At 39.2% G+C, this 17,980-nt stretch overlaps 1 protein-coding gene across 26 annotated transcripts in view; it reads left to right on the top strand.

The window, feature by feature from the left end:
- The first annotated feature begins 2,547 nt into the window (after positions 1 to 2,547).
- The window catches only part of LOC121322986 (kinesin-like protein KIF1A), a 111,758-nt gene continuing 96,325 nt past the window's right edge, over positions 2,548 to 17,980 (top strand). For all 26 annotated transcript variants that reach the window (XM_041263686.1, XM_041263685.1, XM_041263684.1 and 23 more), the window contains exons 1-2: positions 2,548 to 2,848; positions 6,602 to 6,756. In XM_041263686.1, the coding sequence (XP_041119620.1) occupies positions 6,651 to 6,756 (106 nt within the window). In that variant the 5' untranslated portion in view covers positions 2,548 to 2,848; positions 6,602 to 6,650. The remainder of the gene's footprint in view (positions 2,849 to 6,601; positions 6,757 to 17,980) is intronic.

Genomic DNA, 17,980 nt, shown 5'->3' with positions numbered 1-17,980 from the left:
TGTTAGCAAATGCTATTGAGACAATCAGAATTTAGCAGCATATCTGTCTGTATGTCAGAATTTAGTTTTTCTTTGTTTTGCTGGCAATGCACAGCTGAGCACTAGATGGTGCTGACATTTACTATTATGAGAACACTGTGGCTGATCTAGCCCACATTACAAATATCTATAACAGGCAACTTTATAAAAAAATCTATATTTGAAAAATCACAGTCAGAAAACAATTGCAAATATCATGAAAAGGTACAAACAAGTAATGTGAAAATGTAATTAGTAGCTTAATTTTCTTTTTTTTTTTACTGTCCTCCTATATTTTGTAATTGTTTGAAATCACTGTGAGTGGTGCTTCTTCCAATCACAGTGTTTTCTGTGTTTTGTGTGCAAAGTGTTTTAGCTAGACCTAAATCACCCAACGTGTCTATATATCAGTAAGCGCCAGTGTCACAAGTGATGGTTTTTAACTGCCTGTATTTTTGTTGTATGTTTTATTAGTGAATTCGTTGTTTTTAAACTGTTGCTAATTCTCCTGTGCACTGTGACTGCCCTTTCCCCACAGTTGATAGGAAGTCCCGCCTTACCTGCCAGTCCAGCCAATGATAGTCATGGGCTGACTATAAAAAGGGAGGAACAGGGACCAGGAGCACAGAGGAGTGTTTTGCGAAAAAAAAAAAAAAAAGCATACAGCGCGTCTGGAAGAATAGTGAGGAGAACGCAGCATGGAGAACACTCTTGGGAGCAGTCTAAGGTTGACTGCAGGAACAAGGGAATGGGTTTGAAGTTTTTTTTTTGTTGTTTTTATTTGGGACTTTGTTGCAGCAGGACTTGGTTGGAATATTTTTGTAGCGATTTTTGTTTCTTTGGATTTAGATTTTATTATCACCTGCCACTGTTGGACTGTGTTTGAGCTTCCTTTTTTGTGGCAGCGGGTTGGTGTACAGAATTATTGACAATGAAGACATTTTAAAGAGATTTTTATTTCAGCTAGCCTTGCTGTGTCTGGTTGGCACTCCTTAGACAATCCATTCCCCAGTAGAGTCAAGGTCGTGGTCTAAGGAGACGGCCAAGGGTCTGAGGGCGAGAAGAAATAACGTTATTTCATTTCCACTGTAATCATTTCCAGAACTTTTAAATATTTTTGTACTTGCCTACGCTGAGCAATCTCTTTGTAGAGACCAAGACACGCTCAAGGTCTGCCAGCATTCTACTTACCATTGTCCCAAGGTTTGAGGTCCAGCATCCATGTCTGGAGATACTTACTAGTTAGCGCGGAGGGTCGAGGTCCAGCGCAAGTGTCCAGCGTGCCATGTCGGGGTTCCATGAACTGCGGCGAGAGGGAAAGCAGACATGCAGGGTTTAAAGAGGCTAAGGGGAAGTAACCAGAACCTCGGGGTACAGGTGGCAATTCTACTTACCTGAGTGTTTCCTGACTGCCATTTTCTTTGCCCCACTCCTTTCCAGGTTCATCGAAGGTGTTGGCTGGTCTCAGTTGGAGGTCCGGGCGGTGGGCGTGGTGAGGTCCGCGGCAGGTTTGGGCTGTGAGGGAAGCGGGCGTTGGGGAGAGGGATCTCCCCGGAGCTATCAGACTGATTCCTTCTTGGGCTTATTTTGCTATTTTGGACAATATCCTTTCCTTTTTTTTTTTTTGTAGAACTATCAACAGGAGGGGACTGCCTGGTGTGGTTTTTATTTTTTGTGGCTTTCCTTTTTTTTTTTTTTTTTTTTTTTAACTCGTTGCTGTGTGGTTTCTAGTATTCTATTTTAACCCTGTTGAGAAACAATAAAAATAGTTTTTACCTATCGGAGCATCCCGTGTGTGTATATGGGAACCTGGTGATAAAGAACCTGCATAGGGGAAATTTATAATTTACTCAGTCATCAAGGTCTTTGCCAAACCCAATGTGGCGCAGTCGTTACAAATTCTAAAAGCAGGTTTACTACGGTGACCCCAACTGTGACACCAGCACCCTCTGTTCAGCCTTACTAAAGTATATCTATGGTAGGCAACTGGAACTAAGAGTAGCTTATCTACTCGGGTCAGAACACCTTATCAGAGTATAATATTTTTAAAAATATATATATTTTAGTAATAAGGCATCATAGAAAGTATAGGGACAGTAAGAAAAACAAAGAATTAAATTTGAAGCTACTTTCTGTAATAATATTCTTTATCTTTTATAGCGCAATTCATAGAGCACATCTCAAAGCGCTTTACAGTTTAAAACAGTATACAGTGATATTAGAAATGGACACGAAGCAGGTTACACATTAGAACAAGGACACACAAGAAGTTTCTACTTAATCCAAATCATATTTATGAATTGAAGCCCTCACAATGATGAACACATGTAAAATGTGTGTTGCTTTATATAGACAACAAACATTTATTTAACAGCATTTGTGTATGTGACACATCAGCAGTGTGTGTGCACACACGTCCCCGTGATGTCACTAATCCGTGATGTCACCCCCCCCCCCCCCCCCCCCCCCCCACTGCATTGATGCTGCTGCTTCTCCCAGTGATGATGTCACTGCCTCACTACAGCTCAGCATCCCTGCCTGAGTCGACCAGCAGAGCCATTTTGCCTTTGGATTGAAGAACATAAGGGCAACTTGATCTCATCCCCCAGCAATTCATTCTCAGCCAGACAACAGAACACATCCAGTTATAAAAACTCAGCAAGGGTACATTGTGGGTGTGCTGTCTGTCTGTCTGTCTGTCTGTGGGGGTTGCTGTCATTCTTGGCTGCCCATTCAGGAGCTGTCATTTACTCAGAAACTGTCAACCAGGAACAAGCAACAACATAGAGAACAACAAGCTGTTGGGTCATTATTTCACAGGCACAAAACGGTAAGCATTTGGATCCTCATTTCAGAGGAGAATTTTTTTTATATCTGGGATGGGCAGGGGTGCTGCAGTTCTCTTGGGGTGTGTTTATGCGTAAAAGGCAGTGAAACCTAAGGTAACGTATGTAAAATGATCAACAATGGGCTGATTGCATAATTAACCTTTATTTTAATGCTGAGTTCACAAGCATTCATTGTAAAGTGCACTGTCATTGAGAATCAGGGGAAAATAACACTTGGCAAATTCAATTGTTTTGCTAAGAAAAAGATGTCAGAGTCTCTGGTTTAAAAACATGCATGTTAAAAGACACTGTGTGTATATGTATATCTATCTATATACATTATTATTATTATTATTATTATATATTATTATTATTATTATTATTATTAATAATAATAATAATAATAATAATAATAATAATAATAACAGAAACCATACAAATGCATCCAGTTTAATGACCTGAATATATACTGTGATGTAATTTTAAAAATAATGTAATTGCATTGGTATTTATTTATGTATTTTTTAAAAGCACCATCTCTGATAAACAGCATTGTTCTGTGCTTCAGTGAGTGCTGGGTGATGCGGTTGCGATATTTAATTCAGCCCACTTCAAAATGGTGGCGTTGGCACTTGCAATACTAGAATGAGAGACCGGTGATGGGGCATTCTGGTGTAAAACCACAGACTAGTGGTTCTTTTCTTAAATACAAACCGGGGCCATTTAATTTATTTATTGTCGCCGTGTAATTGATTCAGATTAAAATGCAATCGCCACTTTAATTTTGTATTAATAGTTGTTTTGTTACATTTAACGTTTGAGGTTTCAGTCCGTCCCGTCTCCCTCCCCGAGAACAACTGCGTTTTCAAAGACTAGACAAACCCAACCCTTTTGGGGTAAATTGCTGAGTCAAACTCGAAACCCAATTTTAAAACGACGTCAGGTCATGCGAATTCATCGAGATTAACTGAATCTTTTTTTATTTTATTTATTTTTAAAGTGGGAAACATATATTGATTTCCAATTAAAATACACCATTAGAAAATAAAATCGCTGGACAGGAAGGGTAACAAAGCCAAATAACCATAAAGAAAATGATCAGATAAAGCCATATCGTCATTTGACTGCTGAAACTGGCCAGACGATTATTAGCACTGCCACTATTTTAACCGCAGTGCACATACGATGATGGGTTTACATGTGGATTAAAAAAAACAAAAAAATGATTTCACCGTTTTTTATAACCACTTTGTTTTTTAATTAGCTGTATTTTCCTATGCCCGTGCCATTTAATTCAATGTTATCTAATTTATCAGTTTCAACTCGACCCCATCCCGTGCTTCTGTTTGTTTTCCACAGCAGGTGCCTCTCATAATATAAACCCCATCTGCGCGTGCTGCAGGAAGACCCACCCATGAAACCAGACACCAGGTCAATAGGGAGTTAGAACAGGGAGGTGGGGAAGAAGCCATTTGCATGCAGACAACACAAACTATATTATTCTAATAATACTGAACAAAATAAACGAAAAACAAGGCTAGGCAGAGAAGGGAATGGATATGTATGAAGAACTACCTTTTCAGACAGATGTACAAAGAGGAAGAGAGGAATAGTAATAATAATAATAATAATAATAATAATAATAAATGGCAGGCAAAGATACACCCAGTTCAGCTAAACACACATATGAACAAAGGTACAATTTATAATGGTTAATCTTGTTGTATTCCTCTTAAGTAAATAAATGACATGAGTTGTGCTGTGCAGAGTCAATTCTAAGTGGAAAGGGCATTTGAAAAATCAGGCCGAGCTGTCATTAGTTATTGCTTACTTGCATTGTAAACAGTGCAATAAAATGGAAAATTATTCAGGAGAAATTATATACTTATAATTTTTCATTCCATGTATTGATTTGAGAGTACAGTATGAGTGAGCAGAGAAAAAAGGGAGGGAGAGAGAAACCTTTCTTTCCCTCAGTAAAAATGAGGGTGGAATATTTGAAGGATACAGCTGCACCACAACCCTACACACAGTCCTTAAATGTAAATAGATCTGTTCTGGTGCCAAGCAGTATGACGGTGCTATATTGTGCACAACCCTAACTAACCTTTCCACTTGTGTGGGGGAAAGGTTCAAGGTCCTGAGAAAAGGGAAATTAAATGAGACTGAATGAATCGAAATAGCTTTTATGTTATAGATACATTAAGTGGAGAGCAAGCTATATCTGGTTTTAATTGCTTTCCTCTGGTTTGCCTACATGAATCATCTCCAGTAGAAATGTTGACATTTTACATCATTGGCCTGTGACAAGTCTCTCTCACTAAAGGTATCAAAAATCAACCTTTTGGGTAGGGCTCCTCAGTCTGGATGCCGAATGTCATGGAGAGCCTTGAGCCAAAGAAAGCTTAAAATGTATACTGGGCTTACGAAACAGGCATGCTGTCCTTTAAAAATATATGCTTGCCAATTATAAAAGTGTGTATTTGTTCAAAAGCCCATTTTAAATATACTTCACTTACTGTATGCGATGCACAATTTGTTCATCACATGATAATTCTTTTTTTTTCAGCACAAACTGTAAGATGTTGGATAATTATATTTTGTATTATTCATTTGAAAAACAAAACATAAAGTGAACCCGTTTACAAAGCTTTGCAAGTTTGTGATAATTGTCTATTGACACCACTCTCGAATCCCTCAATAGGTAATTGCTCCCTCTTCAAAAATCAAAAAACAGTTCAAAATGTACCTATCTAACATTTTTTGTTCATCAGTCGTATTTTGACTACGTTTCCATGACATGCTCTTAATTCGAAAGCAGAAAGAACTGATTTATATTGATGATGATTCAAACATTACTTAAGGATATCTAGAAACAAAAAAGGTGTAAAGGTTCACTGTTTTCCTGCTTTTACAATAATCCACTCTAGATTACGAACATTGTATTACTTAAACCTTCTTTGTTTAATCGGATGTGGCAGATTTAAGAAATGAGACCACATCTTGCAGAAGGTGAGATGCAGTGTCTAGATTACAGTGGTGGTAGTTGCTTCCACTATGTTTTTTCAGCTGGTTTTGACAGCTAAAGGAGGTCAATGACTTGGCCACAAGATCAGACAATGAAACCTCCCACCTGCTGGCACATAATCCAGGAAGCTTTCAGCTATTGCCCTACAGACCACTTTGAACACCAGCTCCACTGCTGTTACTGAGAGTTAAAACTAACTATCTTGCGTGGGATGCCCAGGGCCTTCAGAAACACACTCCACTGTAAAATGGGTTCATCGGATATTTTGAAATCAACAGCACAACATACAGAAGCTCATGAAGAATATATGTGTTTTATAGCTGGTGTTTTACAAAATAGACAATCATCTTATTATGCATCATACAAGTAGTCCATCAGGACCATCACATGTATCATTATATATACTGAATTGCAACTGGAATAGTATTGTCTTGTATTGTGACATCAGTGTATTATTCCACCCCTATTGATAATTATTATACAATGACAAGGGTCACCCTCCTATTAATTTCAAAGGGCCATGTGATGTCATAACCGTGACTATATCTCAGGACATTGCCATGGTTCTCTTTAGGATATTTTTTGTTAGTTGTGTTAAATTGCAAAGTGCCTCATACCATTATGTAATTGCAAAGATTGGGTATCTCATTATTACTTTTCCCAGAGAATTTGGATTTGGCGTGCCTCTTTGTCACTAATCAGACTGCCCTCGTTCTCCCTGCTCCAGGTACTCGAAGGTTGCCCAGGCCGCCGCTGTTCGGTGAGCTCACAGCACGATGGCAGCAGCGTCGGTGAAGGTGGCGGTGAGGGTCCGCCCCTTCAATTCCAGGGAGATCAGCAAAGATTCCAAGTGCATTATACAGATGACAGGCAACACTACCAGTGAGTACCTCTCCAGGGGCCTTCGCCTATCCTAGCAATGAGGGTTCGCCTATCCCAGTACTGAGGGGCTTCTGTTGTATTAACTCATTTATTGTGCATCTGGTTCATATATTTGCATATTATATTTTCACTTCATGTTTATGGGTTTGGCAACTTTTTATTCTCAAAAATATATATCATATTTGTTATTACTATATATATATATATATATATATATATATATATATATATATATATATATATATATATATATATATAAAATCAGATATTGTTTGACAGCGTCTTTAATATTGTATGCTTGACTGCAATAGACTTATTTATTTTCTCTTATGGTGTTGGTTTATGGTTAGTTAGTGATGGTTAATTTGTTAATAGGTTGGATTTAAAAAGAGCGGATGACGTAATGCATCTGGACTTTCAACAGCCTTTGGTCCAAAAGGGATTTAGACCACCTGCAGAATAGGGCAGAAACATTACAGAAAGCACACTGTAGCGTTAGTGAGAGTCCTGTGAAGAGCAACTAGGCTAATCCCATGGCTCTAAGATGTGAAAGGTTGAGGGAATGCAACCTGGAGCTAACTGCAGTTAGTGGGGAACCAGAGACCACAGCTGGAAACTAATAATGAATTATTAGCCAATATGATTATCAGTGTTTTCAGACAACGATCACCCATAAGCTCCAATTATGTTGTCCTGTCACTGGTTCATGCACTTTGTGGTTTTTGTGTGTGTCACATCATTGAAGAGCTCATACTCTCCTAATAGGCACGCCGTGCAATCCATCTGGCTTCTTTGCATGATACTGTGAATTGTATGGGATTGTATGAAGGATATGCTGACCCCACGCCAAATTTGATGGCCATTTTAAAAGGTTTAGGTCAGGGGTATATGTCAAGAACACATGGAAGGTTGCGAGATGTGTTGACAGAGTGTTCAACACATTTTCATTGTTGCTTTATTAAACAGAGAAGAAGGATGTTACGGTAGATGTCATGCTGATTGTGCTTGCTTTACAATTTAAAAGTGACCATCGTTAGATACTGTAATGTGCAAAAACCCTACAAAGCTCATTTGCATTTATTTCAAACAGGGTCCACCTCTTTCCTGTTTAATAAGAGTTCTGGGTAAAGTAACTGCTCTCATTTCTGACATTCTGTAAGACTGGGCAGTCTCAGCTCTGTTTATTTATGTCTGAGGAGAATGAGACTAGGAATATAGGTAGGAGGTATATGCTGTATATATTATATTATATATTTGATTGTTCCTCTCTGGCTGTGAAAAAATGAGAAATTACTCTGTTGGGTTAGGATTGCAACCCTGTGGCTCCTTAGCTATATAAGATGGAGAAATATTTTCAATTATAAATGAAGCTAGTTAAATATTCACTATTTGGCCTAATTTAGATGTATTCTTTATCCACCCACCATCCACCCCCTGCTTCTCAAGGCTTGGGCGGAACTATTTTTGTTTTAAATATTTTGTTTTAGCTGTTGCTAAAGTAAGTTGATTTGTTTGTACAGAAATTTACGTTTATTTACCAGACAGACCTGTTGTAAGTTGTTATATTAAAGTTGCTAATAGATAAGATTCTATTTCTTGGTTAACACGAATTTCACGATTTCCATGAAATGTAACCATTGCCGTGGAATATGAAGTATAATATGAAGATAATGTAAATATACATATTTGGTATCACTTAAGATGAAATACTGCAAACGTTGCTTTATTGACGCACTTCCTGTTACACTGCATTTAGGAACCTGAAAGCCTTGAACACACTACGTAGATGACACGATTTCTTTACAACATAAACTGCATCAAAGATTGGAAATATTTCTGCTAAAGACCACTATGTCGAGTACTAGAAGGGGACATTTAACATGTCTGTTGTTATTTTTACATTTATTTCTGATTTTATTTTGTTTGATAATTCACAGTGAAAATAGAATGAATTTAAAAGGTGGAAATTAAGAATGTAATATTCTACAATTTAGCATTTACTGTTTTTTCTGGTAAGCATTTTGTCTTGTAACTCTAGAGAACATTTTCGATATTTTTTTCTGCTGTAATAAATATTATGTTTAACCGATACATCTTGAAATACTGTACCTATTTTTAGACTGTGAAATGCGGTGAAATTGGCATTTCTTTACTATGAAAAAAATACATCCCTACTCATAATTTACTGAGCAAACACAAGACACATAAGTGACAGCAAGTGATGGATTGGAAAATATAATCGTCTTTCTTTATGATTTTTTTTTACATAAGCATACATAAAAACAGTATTTTTTGTCTTTATAGTTCTTTCTTACAAAAGCGCATACCAATCATTTTACTTCTAAATTATATATTATCTACATAGAATAAATAGGCATTAGTTGCCACTAGCAATATGCTTCTTATACATTACAGCCCAAATGTTTGTCTACTTCTGTTGTACCTTCATGTTAGAGTTTTGTGATGTTTTTGATGAAAATATATTTAACATACCATGATCTAAAAAAACCCCAAAAAACTGTACATTTATGTTTTCCCAAATTTGATAATATTTAGAACCTCTTATTAGGTTTGCAATGTGCCACTTTGGCTCCAGAGAGTAAGATATCTACATTTTTCTGGAGGAACATGAGCCTTACTGAGTAGGGGTTGATCTGCTGCAGAAAAGTCTATTTCCCATAATGGCCAGGCCAATCCAGACTGTTCCTTGCGAAGCATCGGTGAGTTGTGGAGTCCTAGATAAGTAAGCAGCTACCATGCAAGGTCCTAATATTAGCACACCGACAAAGTCAAATGTTACGTCAATTCTGAGAGGTGGTTGCATCACATGAGAAGGCCAATTAGGATTTGTTGCCAAATCCATGACGATGTTGTCGAACCTTCCTTATTAGTTCTGAGGTTGTTCTTTAGTGAAAGGTCGTGGGATGAGATCAGTGCCTCCTCCTCCTGCCCATGTAGCTCTTGGAGAAATAGCAGGTCTGGTTTCTACCTTCTCAACCACCTGGCGGCTGGGTATCTGACCTGAAACCTGAGCCTCTAACACTTTTTTTTTTTTAAAGATAGCTCTTTAAAGTAGCTACAAATATCAACATAAGTGTTTTTTTTTATATTCCATTACTCTTTTGGTTTATTGATTTATATGGATAAAGTACTTTCAATGTTTTAAACATCCCAGCTCTAACATCTTAGCTGACGTTACTTCCAGAATGCCTTTCAGAGTTTCCTAGTTCCAGTACAGATGTACGACGTGGTCTCCATGGCTACCACTAGAGTCCCTGTACTCGACTAGTAATTACAAGCAAGCAATTTGTATTGTAGAAAGATGTATACAACTCCATTGCTTAGGGTGAGCCGTTTTGGTGTAGTGTGCAAAGTCAATTTATGTTTTGTAATAGCACTGCATTTTATTTGAACTTATACGGCTGGTTTCAAAGAACCCAATTAGCACAAATCTTGATCTACTTTACCTAAAATAACATTAGTTTTTGTTAGTGCTAATCTGGGTCTGTGAAACCAGCCCTTAGTATTTTGTATAGGGTTATAGAATGGTCAAGAGTGAACAGGGTCTGACTTATAGGGGGATGAGGAAAGGTTTTATTGTGAAGGAGAAGTGTGATGGCAATAAAAATACAGTACTGCCATTTTCATTGGTCGAGCTGGGGAGGGGGTGTACTCTTTCATTTGGAAAAATAAAGGCAGTTATGGCTTTTTAGGATTAATAATTCTTAATATACAGAATTACTGAATACAGTGTATTTAGAAACTATATCTATTCAATGTTTCCAGTCTTTTTACATTGTCCTTGCATTATGCACTGTATACTATTCGCAAAACAATGCCAAGCAGATCGTCGGGTCATTATCTGGAATCCATTTGCTGCGGAATAACACAGAAAAACGCATATTTTCTATGATAACACAGAAAAACGTGGATTTTCTATGTTTTCAGAGATATTTTAGTTTGATAATAACCAAATAAATACACTTATAATATATAAAGATTAACGCAGGCAACTTTGCTTTAAATTTACCTAAATATACCTGTCTAATAAAACTGCTTCCGGTATTCATGTTCAGTTTACTTCTGTATTCAGAGCTGTTCAAAGATGCCATAAACAATAAAAACCACCCCTAAAGATCAGGTCAACGAGTTTGGCAAGGAAGAATTTCACGTCGATGATAATGCTCTGTACACTCGTAGGTAGACCATTAGAACACATGGGAAGCACTAAACATAAATTGTATGCAAGGAAACGTAAACGAGATGAGGCCGAAACAGCAGGGCCATCGGAAACACTGAAACAGACCACTGTGTTTGGATCATTTCAGCGTCTTACAACTGCCAATGAACAGCGTGAAACTGTTGTTTCAGATTTTGTCAAAATGTATGTAAAAGTCGACATTCCTCCGTACAAAGTGGATCAACCAGCAGTTTGAGATTTTTTTCAGCAAGCACATTAAGGAGGAGCTGCCATTCCAGAGTCAGACCAAGTGTAGCTGGAATGCTGCAGCTCTATTTTAACAATCGCTGCCCGGATGACAAAGACTAACTCGGAGTTTAACTAACATGAATATTTGTAATATTTGAAGTAAAAAAAATATATATTTTATGCAAAGCGATGTGTTACACTGTAATACAACATTACAGTTCCAGAATAATTAGTTATAAACTAAAATACAACATAAAGAGACACACCAAGTGTAGCAGGAACAACAATAAATACTTCATGTGTTAACTGTTTGTGTGTCTTATAATGTGGCAGGGAAAACTAATGTTAACCCCTTTATTTTACTTGTGAAATAACGCAGATTTTTCTTTTTTTTATCTGATAATTTCTAGGATCCCTGGTTATTACACATACAGCAAGATCTGCAGTAAATAGTACATGTAATATTACTTTAAAAGTGATGTCACAACTTTTAATTTTGAGCACTCTCAAGGTCATAGCCATGCTGTCCTAGAAAAGGAGATGAAATGCTCACCAATCAATCTCTGTCGAGTGCAACCATGCTTACCTTTCATATTCGAATATATTGCGTGCAGGGTGTCTCTTGTTGTAAGAGATTTCATCTCGTGCAATTCTGGCTGCTCAAACTATGAAATGATTGGGGTTCGATTAAGAGACACACAGCGTAATAATTACGTTATAAATCACAAAAACAAAGATTATACTCAGGAACTACTATAAAACGTAAAAAATAAGAATTGCTATCTTTGAACTTTAGAATTGTGTCATGCTGTTTGTACCATGCACAGGGTGACATCTGTGCACAAGATGAGATGTCCTGGGATCTGTACATAAGATGAGATGTCTTGTGATCTGTACATAAGATGAGATGTCCTGGGATTTTTCCTTCACTGTGATTTCACATAAATGATATAATGTACTGTGTTATAGTAGCCATTGGTTTAGCCCATCTATTAAATGAGATCTATGTTCTAATGCAGAAAAGCTTCCATAGTATAAAAAAGCTGACCAAAGCTTTAACCTTGTGTAGAAATTCAGGCCATGCTGACTACTGACATTGCATTCTGTCCTCACCAGCCAGGGAAGGCTGAAACCAGTGACGTGTAAAGTTGATGAAATTCTAAGTTCTGTTTGATTAGTCTTATCTGTGACCTTGAATAATTCCTTTAACTCGCTTTAGCTAGCGAGAAAGCAGACGCATGTGAACAGCTATTCTTGATGTGACTTAGAACACTAGGTTATCAGGTGTTAGCTTGAACTTAGTCCATATCCCTGGAAAAACACAAGTCTTTTTAAAACAGTTTTCTAAAAAGAAACGTTGGATTCTGTTTGTCTGGCTTTCTTTTACATGATTCTTACCAATGATTCCAAATGTAGCAGCAAATAAAGTGTAAGATTCATTTGAAATTCAGATTCCAATATAATTGTATATAGTTTTAAAAGCAGCAATATGCACAGCACCAGGCTAATTTTACAGCTACAGTGCTATTTTTTTTTTAAGGTGGAGGCATTTGTTTGTAAGTTCAATTATAAATGCAGAATGTGTGCAGCTATACAGGTGAACTCTGTGCTTGCCTGTTATTGCTACATGTATTGATGTTCTGGTGACTGCAGAACTCCAGGTATCTGGCACCTTGTGTCCTTGCGCTTTTGGGTTATGTGCAACACTACGTTGTCCTGTGGTAGAAAGCAGGAACACTGCAAGCCTTCAGAGGTTTTTCTGTGTTGATGCTTGAACTTGAATTTATTTATTTGGCAGGCGCCTTTGAAGTGTGACAAAACTGATCAGTTTCGGCTAGTGTAGCATTCTGCTGCCCATCAATCCCAGTTTGGTGTACTGGAAGTACTGCACACAGTAAGAGGTTAACTCTGCTGCACTGCAACATCATTTTCCCAGGAGGAAAATTCTGGCTCTTTTTCATGGCAGCAAACCAGGACCCATTAGGGGCAGTATGTTCACACAAACTGAAAATGTGATACAAAGATGTTAATTGTTTTCCTGTACAGCAAATATATATTACTGCAGTGGAGGGGCATATCTTGTAGAAATAGATCATTTTATTGATAGCCCTTTGTAATTTTCAACGACAGTAACTTAATATTGTTATGTACCAGGAGTCAGTGTTAGCTGACAAAGTCGTATATCTACTTTCAAACAGCAATTATGTGAGATTTTCTAAGTAAAAACTTCCACACAAAAGGCCTAATTTGGATGAATTGTGGTACAATTGTAACAGAAGGCATTGTCTTTGCTGTTGTATTAATTTGTGCTCCACAGTGCTGTCACTAATTGATGTTGGCTTCTCCAGAGCAACAGGATACTGTTAAAGAATACCAGTGTTGCACAAGCGATTGTGTTTCATGAGTGATAAATACTGCAGTGTTTTTAAACAAGTTTTGTTATACAGGTGGCTACATTGGAATGCATTCCCTGCATCATACATTATTTTAATGTATATGAATGTAAATCCCAACATACTTTTTGAATAATAAAAAGACTGCAGTCCCAGACCCCATGTGATCCCTATGAGGAGAGTTTCAATGCTTTTGTAAACGTGCTGGTGCCGCAACTAGGACTACTAAGAAACCATTTGAGATGCTGACTTCATAGTCTCCACTTTGACCTGTGACTGGACTTTTTGGTTTGTGGATGATACACTTTTGAGAGACTGTTTTCATGAAATTGTATTCTGTGATTCTTTAGCTCAGAGTTAATTCCTGGGTATTGTACAAGAAAAAAAAAAAAAAAAAAACTTTAGTGTCGGCTATTTTTCAGAGCTACTGCAGCCACAGTGACACAGTCTTCTGGTTTAGAAACTGTACCGTGCCTTCATATCTATTGTGTTGGAGACGGCCACCTGTGACCTCTTATGGCTGCCAGATTGAGGTTGTGTTGCTGCTGTATTGAGAGTGCAGTAGACTCTGAGTTATTGTTTATGCATCCAGTGACTGCTGTGAATAGAGCAGCTGGCAACAAGGGAAAGACCTTGTGACAGCATGGAGAGACAGCTGACAGGAGGAAAGAGACCCCGTTGGGGCTGCCAAGGGTTAGCTACCCTGGTCGGAAGTATCCAGCTGTTTGTTTTCGAAGGTAAACAGGATGCTGGAGACACCCGCCCAAGGCTTCTAAGAAGTTAAAGAGAAAAATATCCCTAGAGTCTGCGAGAGCCGGGGCGGAAGATGACTCAACGTTGGATAACACGGTTAACGATTTAGGAATGGAAACGGATATGAGAATGGAGATTACGTCACAAAAGACTAGTTCAAGATCTGCAGTTAGCAAAGACATGGAACTCCAGGTTTGTGTCTGCAGCTGGAGCAAGGCAACAACGGTCAGGGGTTTGAAGATTCATCAAGGGAGAATTAGATGCTTGAGGGAGAAGGGACAAGGGCCTTGCATTGATCAGTACTTCTTACGAAGTCAGTCAAGTCAGTCGAATGAAATCCAGCGACAAGGGTCTCACATTGATCAGTACTTCTTACGAAGTCAAGTCAGTTGAATGAAATCCAGCGACAGGAAGCAAACCACAGTTCGCAGGATGTCAGAACCCCTGTCATAGACGTGAGGAGGGCTTGCGTGGATACAACTAGTGATGAACCTAATGATCCTTGCGAACCCGGTCAGACAAACCAGCGTAAGAGAGAAAAGAACCTCAATGGGCACAAGCCTAGAGTTAAATGGCCAATAGCTTGTGAGAAAACTGCATGGGACACAGTAGACACGGATCTCTGTTTTACTTTGGAAAGGTAAAATAGAACAGTTGAAAAGAAGCTGGATAAATTTGGGGACATCATCTACACATATGGAAGCGAGAGGTTTGGAATTGAAAAAAGGAAGGAAAAAGTACTAACTATTCCTGGAAAGTCTAGACGGCAGCAGGAGAATGAACGCATAGTTAGAGAAAGGAGGCAGTTGAGGAAGCAATGGAGAAAAGCAGAACAAAGTCAGGAGGGACTCAAAGGGTCATAAAAGATAAGCTTGCAACATTGCGCAGAGCTGAGCACCTATGGAAACGCTACAAAAAGAAAGAGCGTGCAAGAACTAACTTTTATAAAGATCCATTCAAAGTTGTAAAGAAGATATTCACCAGTGAGAAAAATGGCACACTAAAATCATCTAAGTTTGAGCTGGAGAGACATTTGGAGGAAACACATACAGATTCAAAAAGGCAGGAGCCTATGTCAGTTCCTAGCAGTTCCGAGCAGGTGAAGTCTTTATATTTCCCTATTAAACGTAGAAGGCAAGATTTTCTTCAGCATTATTGCTCAGAGATTGTCAACCTACCTATTAAAGAACTGCTTCATTGACACTTCAATACAAAAAGCAGGCATTCCAGGTTTCCCAGGATGCTTAGAACACATCAGCGTAATCTGGCAACAAATTCAATCAACAAAAAAAGGGAGGAAGGAGCTCCATGTGACATTCCTGGATTTGGCTAATGCATATGGTTCAGTGCCACATGAACTTCTTAGGGCAGCATTTGATTTTTTCAGTGTACCGATGACAATAACAAATTTAGTGAAAGCCTACTTTGGAGATTTGCAATTTAGTTTTTCGACTTCAGAATTCAGCACTACATGGCAATGCCTAGAAGTTGGAATAATGGCAGGATGAACCATTTTTCCACTGGCTTTTACCATGGAAATGGAAGTAATTATTAGGGCATCAAAATGGGTAATGGGAGGAGAGTACTTGGCTTCTGGAATGTGACTACCACCAATTCGAACATAATGGATGGCATGACAACAATGACTACAACTGTAGCCTGCACTAATCGGTTATTGGGCAAATTAACCAATAACATTGAATGGGCACGAATGCAATTCAAGCCCACTAAATCAAGGAGCATCTCTATAATTAAAGGTAAAGTAGTAGATAAAAGGTTCTACATTAATGGTGAGGCAATAACAACAGTGTCCGAGAAGCCAGTTAAAAGTCTAGGGAGATGGTATGACTGGATCTAAAGGACAAAGTTTGTGTGGGAGAAGTTAGACAACAAGCAGTGGAAGTGTTGAAGAGCATAGACGCAGCACTTTACCAGGCAAACTGAAACTCTGGTGCTTTCAGTTTGGTCTACTGCCAAGACTGCTGTTGCCACTGACTGTGTATGAGGTTTCCTTGACAACAGTTGAGAAGCTGGAAGCTTTAATCAGTTCATACATCAGGAAATGGTTGGGAGTTCCACGCTGCCTCAGCAAAGTGGGACTTTATGGTAAAGGAATACTGCAGCTACCAATCTCTGCTCTAACCGAGGAGTTTAAGTGCGCCAAAGTCCGACTGGAAATGACATTAGTAGATTCATGCGACAAATGCGTAAGGGAGGAAGCACCTGTGTTGAAAACTGGAAGAAAATGGATGGCAAAGAAAGCTGTGGAAGATGCTAAGGCTGCCCTTCGAATCGACGATATTATGGGGCAAGTTCAGCATGTAAAAGGAGGTTTTGGTCTCAGTTCAGCTCCTTCTACATGGCACAAGCTGGTAGTCAATGAGGTGCAAAAGCAGGAGGAGAGGATCAGGTGTGTAAAGGCCATTTTCCAGGCCAAGCAGGGAGAATGGATGAGATGGGAAAGTGTGGAACAACGCAAGATTGGCTGGCAAGACCTATGGACAATGGAACAGAGCAGGATCAGTTTCCTCATCAGATCAGCATATGATGTTCTCCCGTCACCACAGAACCTAAACCTCTGGGTGGGTGAGGAGCCCTCATGTCCTTGTGTGCATCACCTGCAACATTAAGGTACATTTTGACAGGTGGGTCTTAGCCAAGGACGGTTTATTTGGCGCCATGAACAGGTGCTGTGATGTTTGGCCTTAGCATTGAGAGACAAGCGTAACCTGACCAAAAAGTTGCCATCAGTTCCATCAAAGCATTACACACAAAAGACAATATTCCTCCTTCCAGGAGAGCAATCACCAAGAAAAGGTGTTAAAACCAAGCCTCGCCCAGGACAACTGGAAGCTGCTAGAGACTGGAAGATGCTGGCAGATGTTGGTCAACGGCTTATTTTTCTACCTGAGATTGCCACCACTAACCTTCGACCCGACATTGTCTTGTGGTCTGGATCAGCACGCCTTGTTCATCTGGTACAGTTAACAGAGCCATGGGAAGATGCTGTGGATGAGGCGTATGAGAGGAAGAAACTTCGGAATGCTCGCTGCTGAAGTGGAACAGTGTGGATGGAGAGTCCAAGTTTACCCAGTGGAGGTGGGTTGTCGAGGATTTGTGGCACACTCTACAACCCGGTTTCTCAGAGTTGTCGGGTTCAGTGGCCTAGAGTTGCTGCGCACAGTGAAGAACTTATCTGAAGCAGCAGAAAGGAGCAGCAACTGTTTGTGGTTACAATGGAAAGATTCTGGATGGGGATCTAAAGCACAAAAGAAAGAAAGCAACGCTGATATACGGGTAAGTAAGTTGGGCTGAGCTGAGTGGGGTGATGCTGGGCGCCAGAATCACTGTTGAGCCCTCTTGAGGTGTCGTGGGCTAGTCAACGAAACACAGAGGATAGATGGTGCCCACTTGAAGACCCCAGAGATGTACCCTACCTAGCTCAATCCAGACGGTTGTCATGCTGATGCGCTGGGGAGACCGCACTGGGTTGATCCCTGGAGCCAGCATCGCAGCCATTGTGTGTGCTGATGCGCTGGGGAGGCGAAATGAGCTGATCCTTGGAGCCAGCATTATACTTCAGCAATCAACACCAGACAGAAGGATATCTACATCATCAGATGGAAAACAATGCAAATGGATGGAGATG

The sequence above is a fragment of the Polyodon spathula genome, chromosome 11 (genome assembly GCF_017654505.1).
Source record: "Polyodon spathula isolate WHYD16114869_AA chromosome 11, ASM1765450v1, whole genome shotgun sequence".
NCBI classification, from domain to species: domain Eukaryota; kingdom Metazoa; phylum Chordata; class Actinopteri; order Acipenseriformes; family Polyodontidae; genus Polyodon; species Polyodon spathula.
Note: the sequence above shows the minus strand (reverse complement) of the source record. Positions and strands in the feature narration are given on the sequence as shown.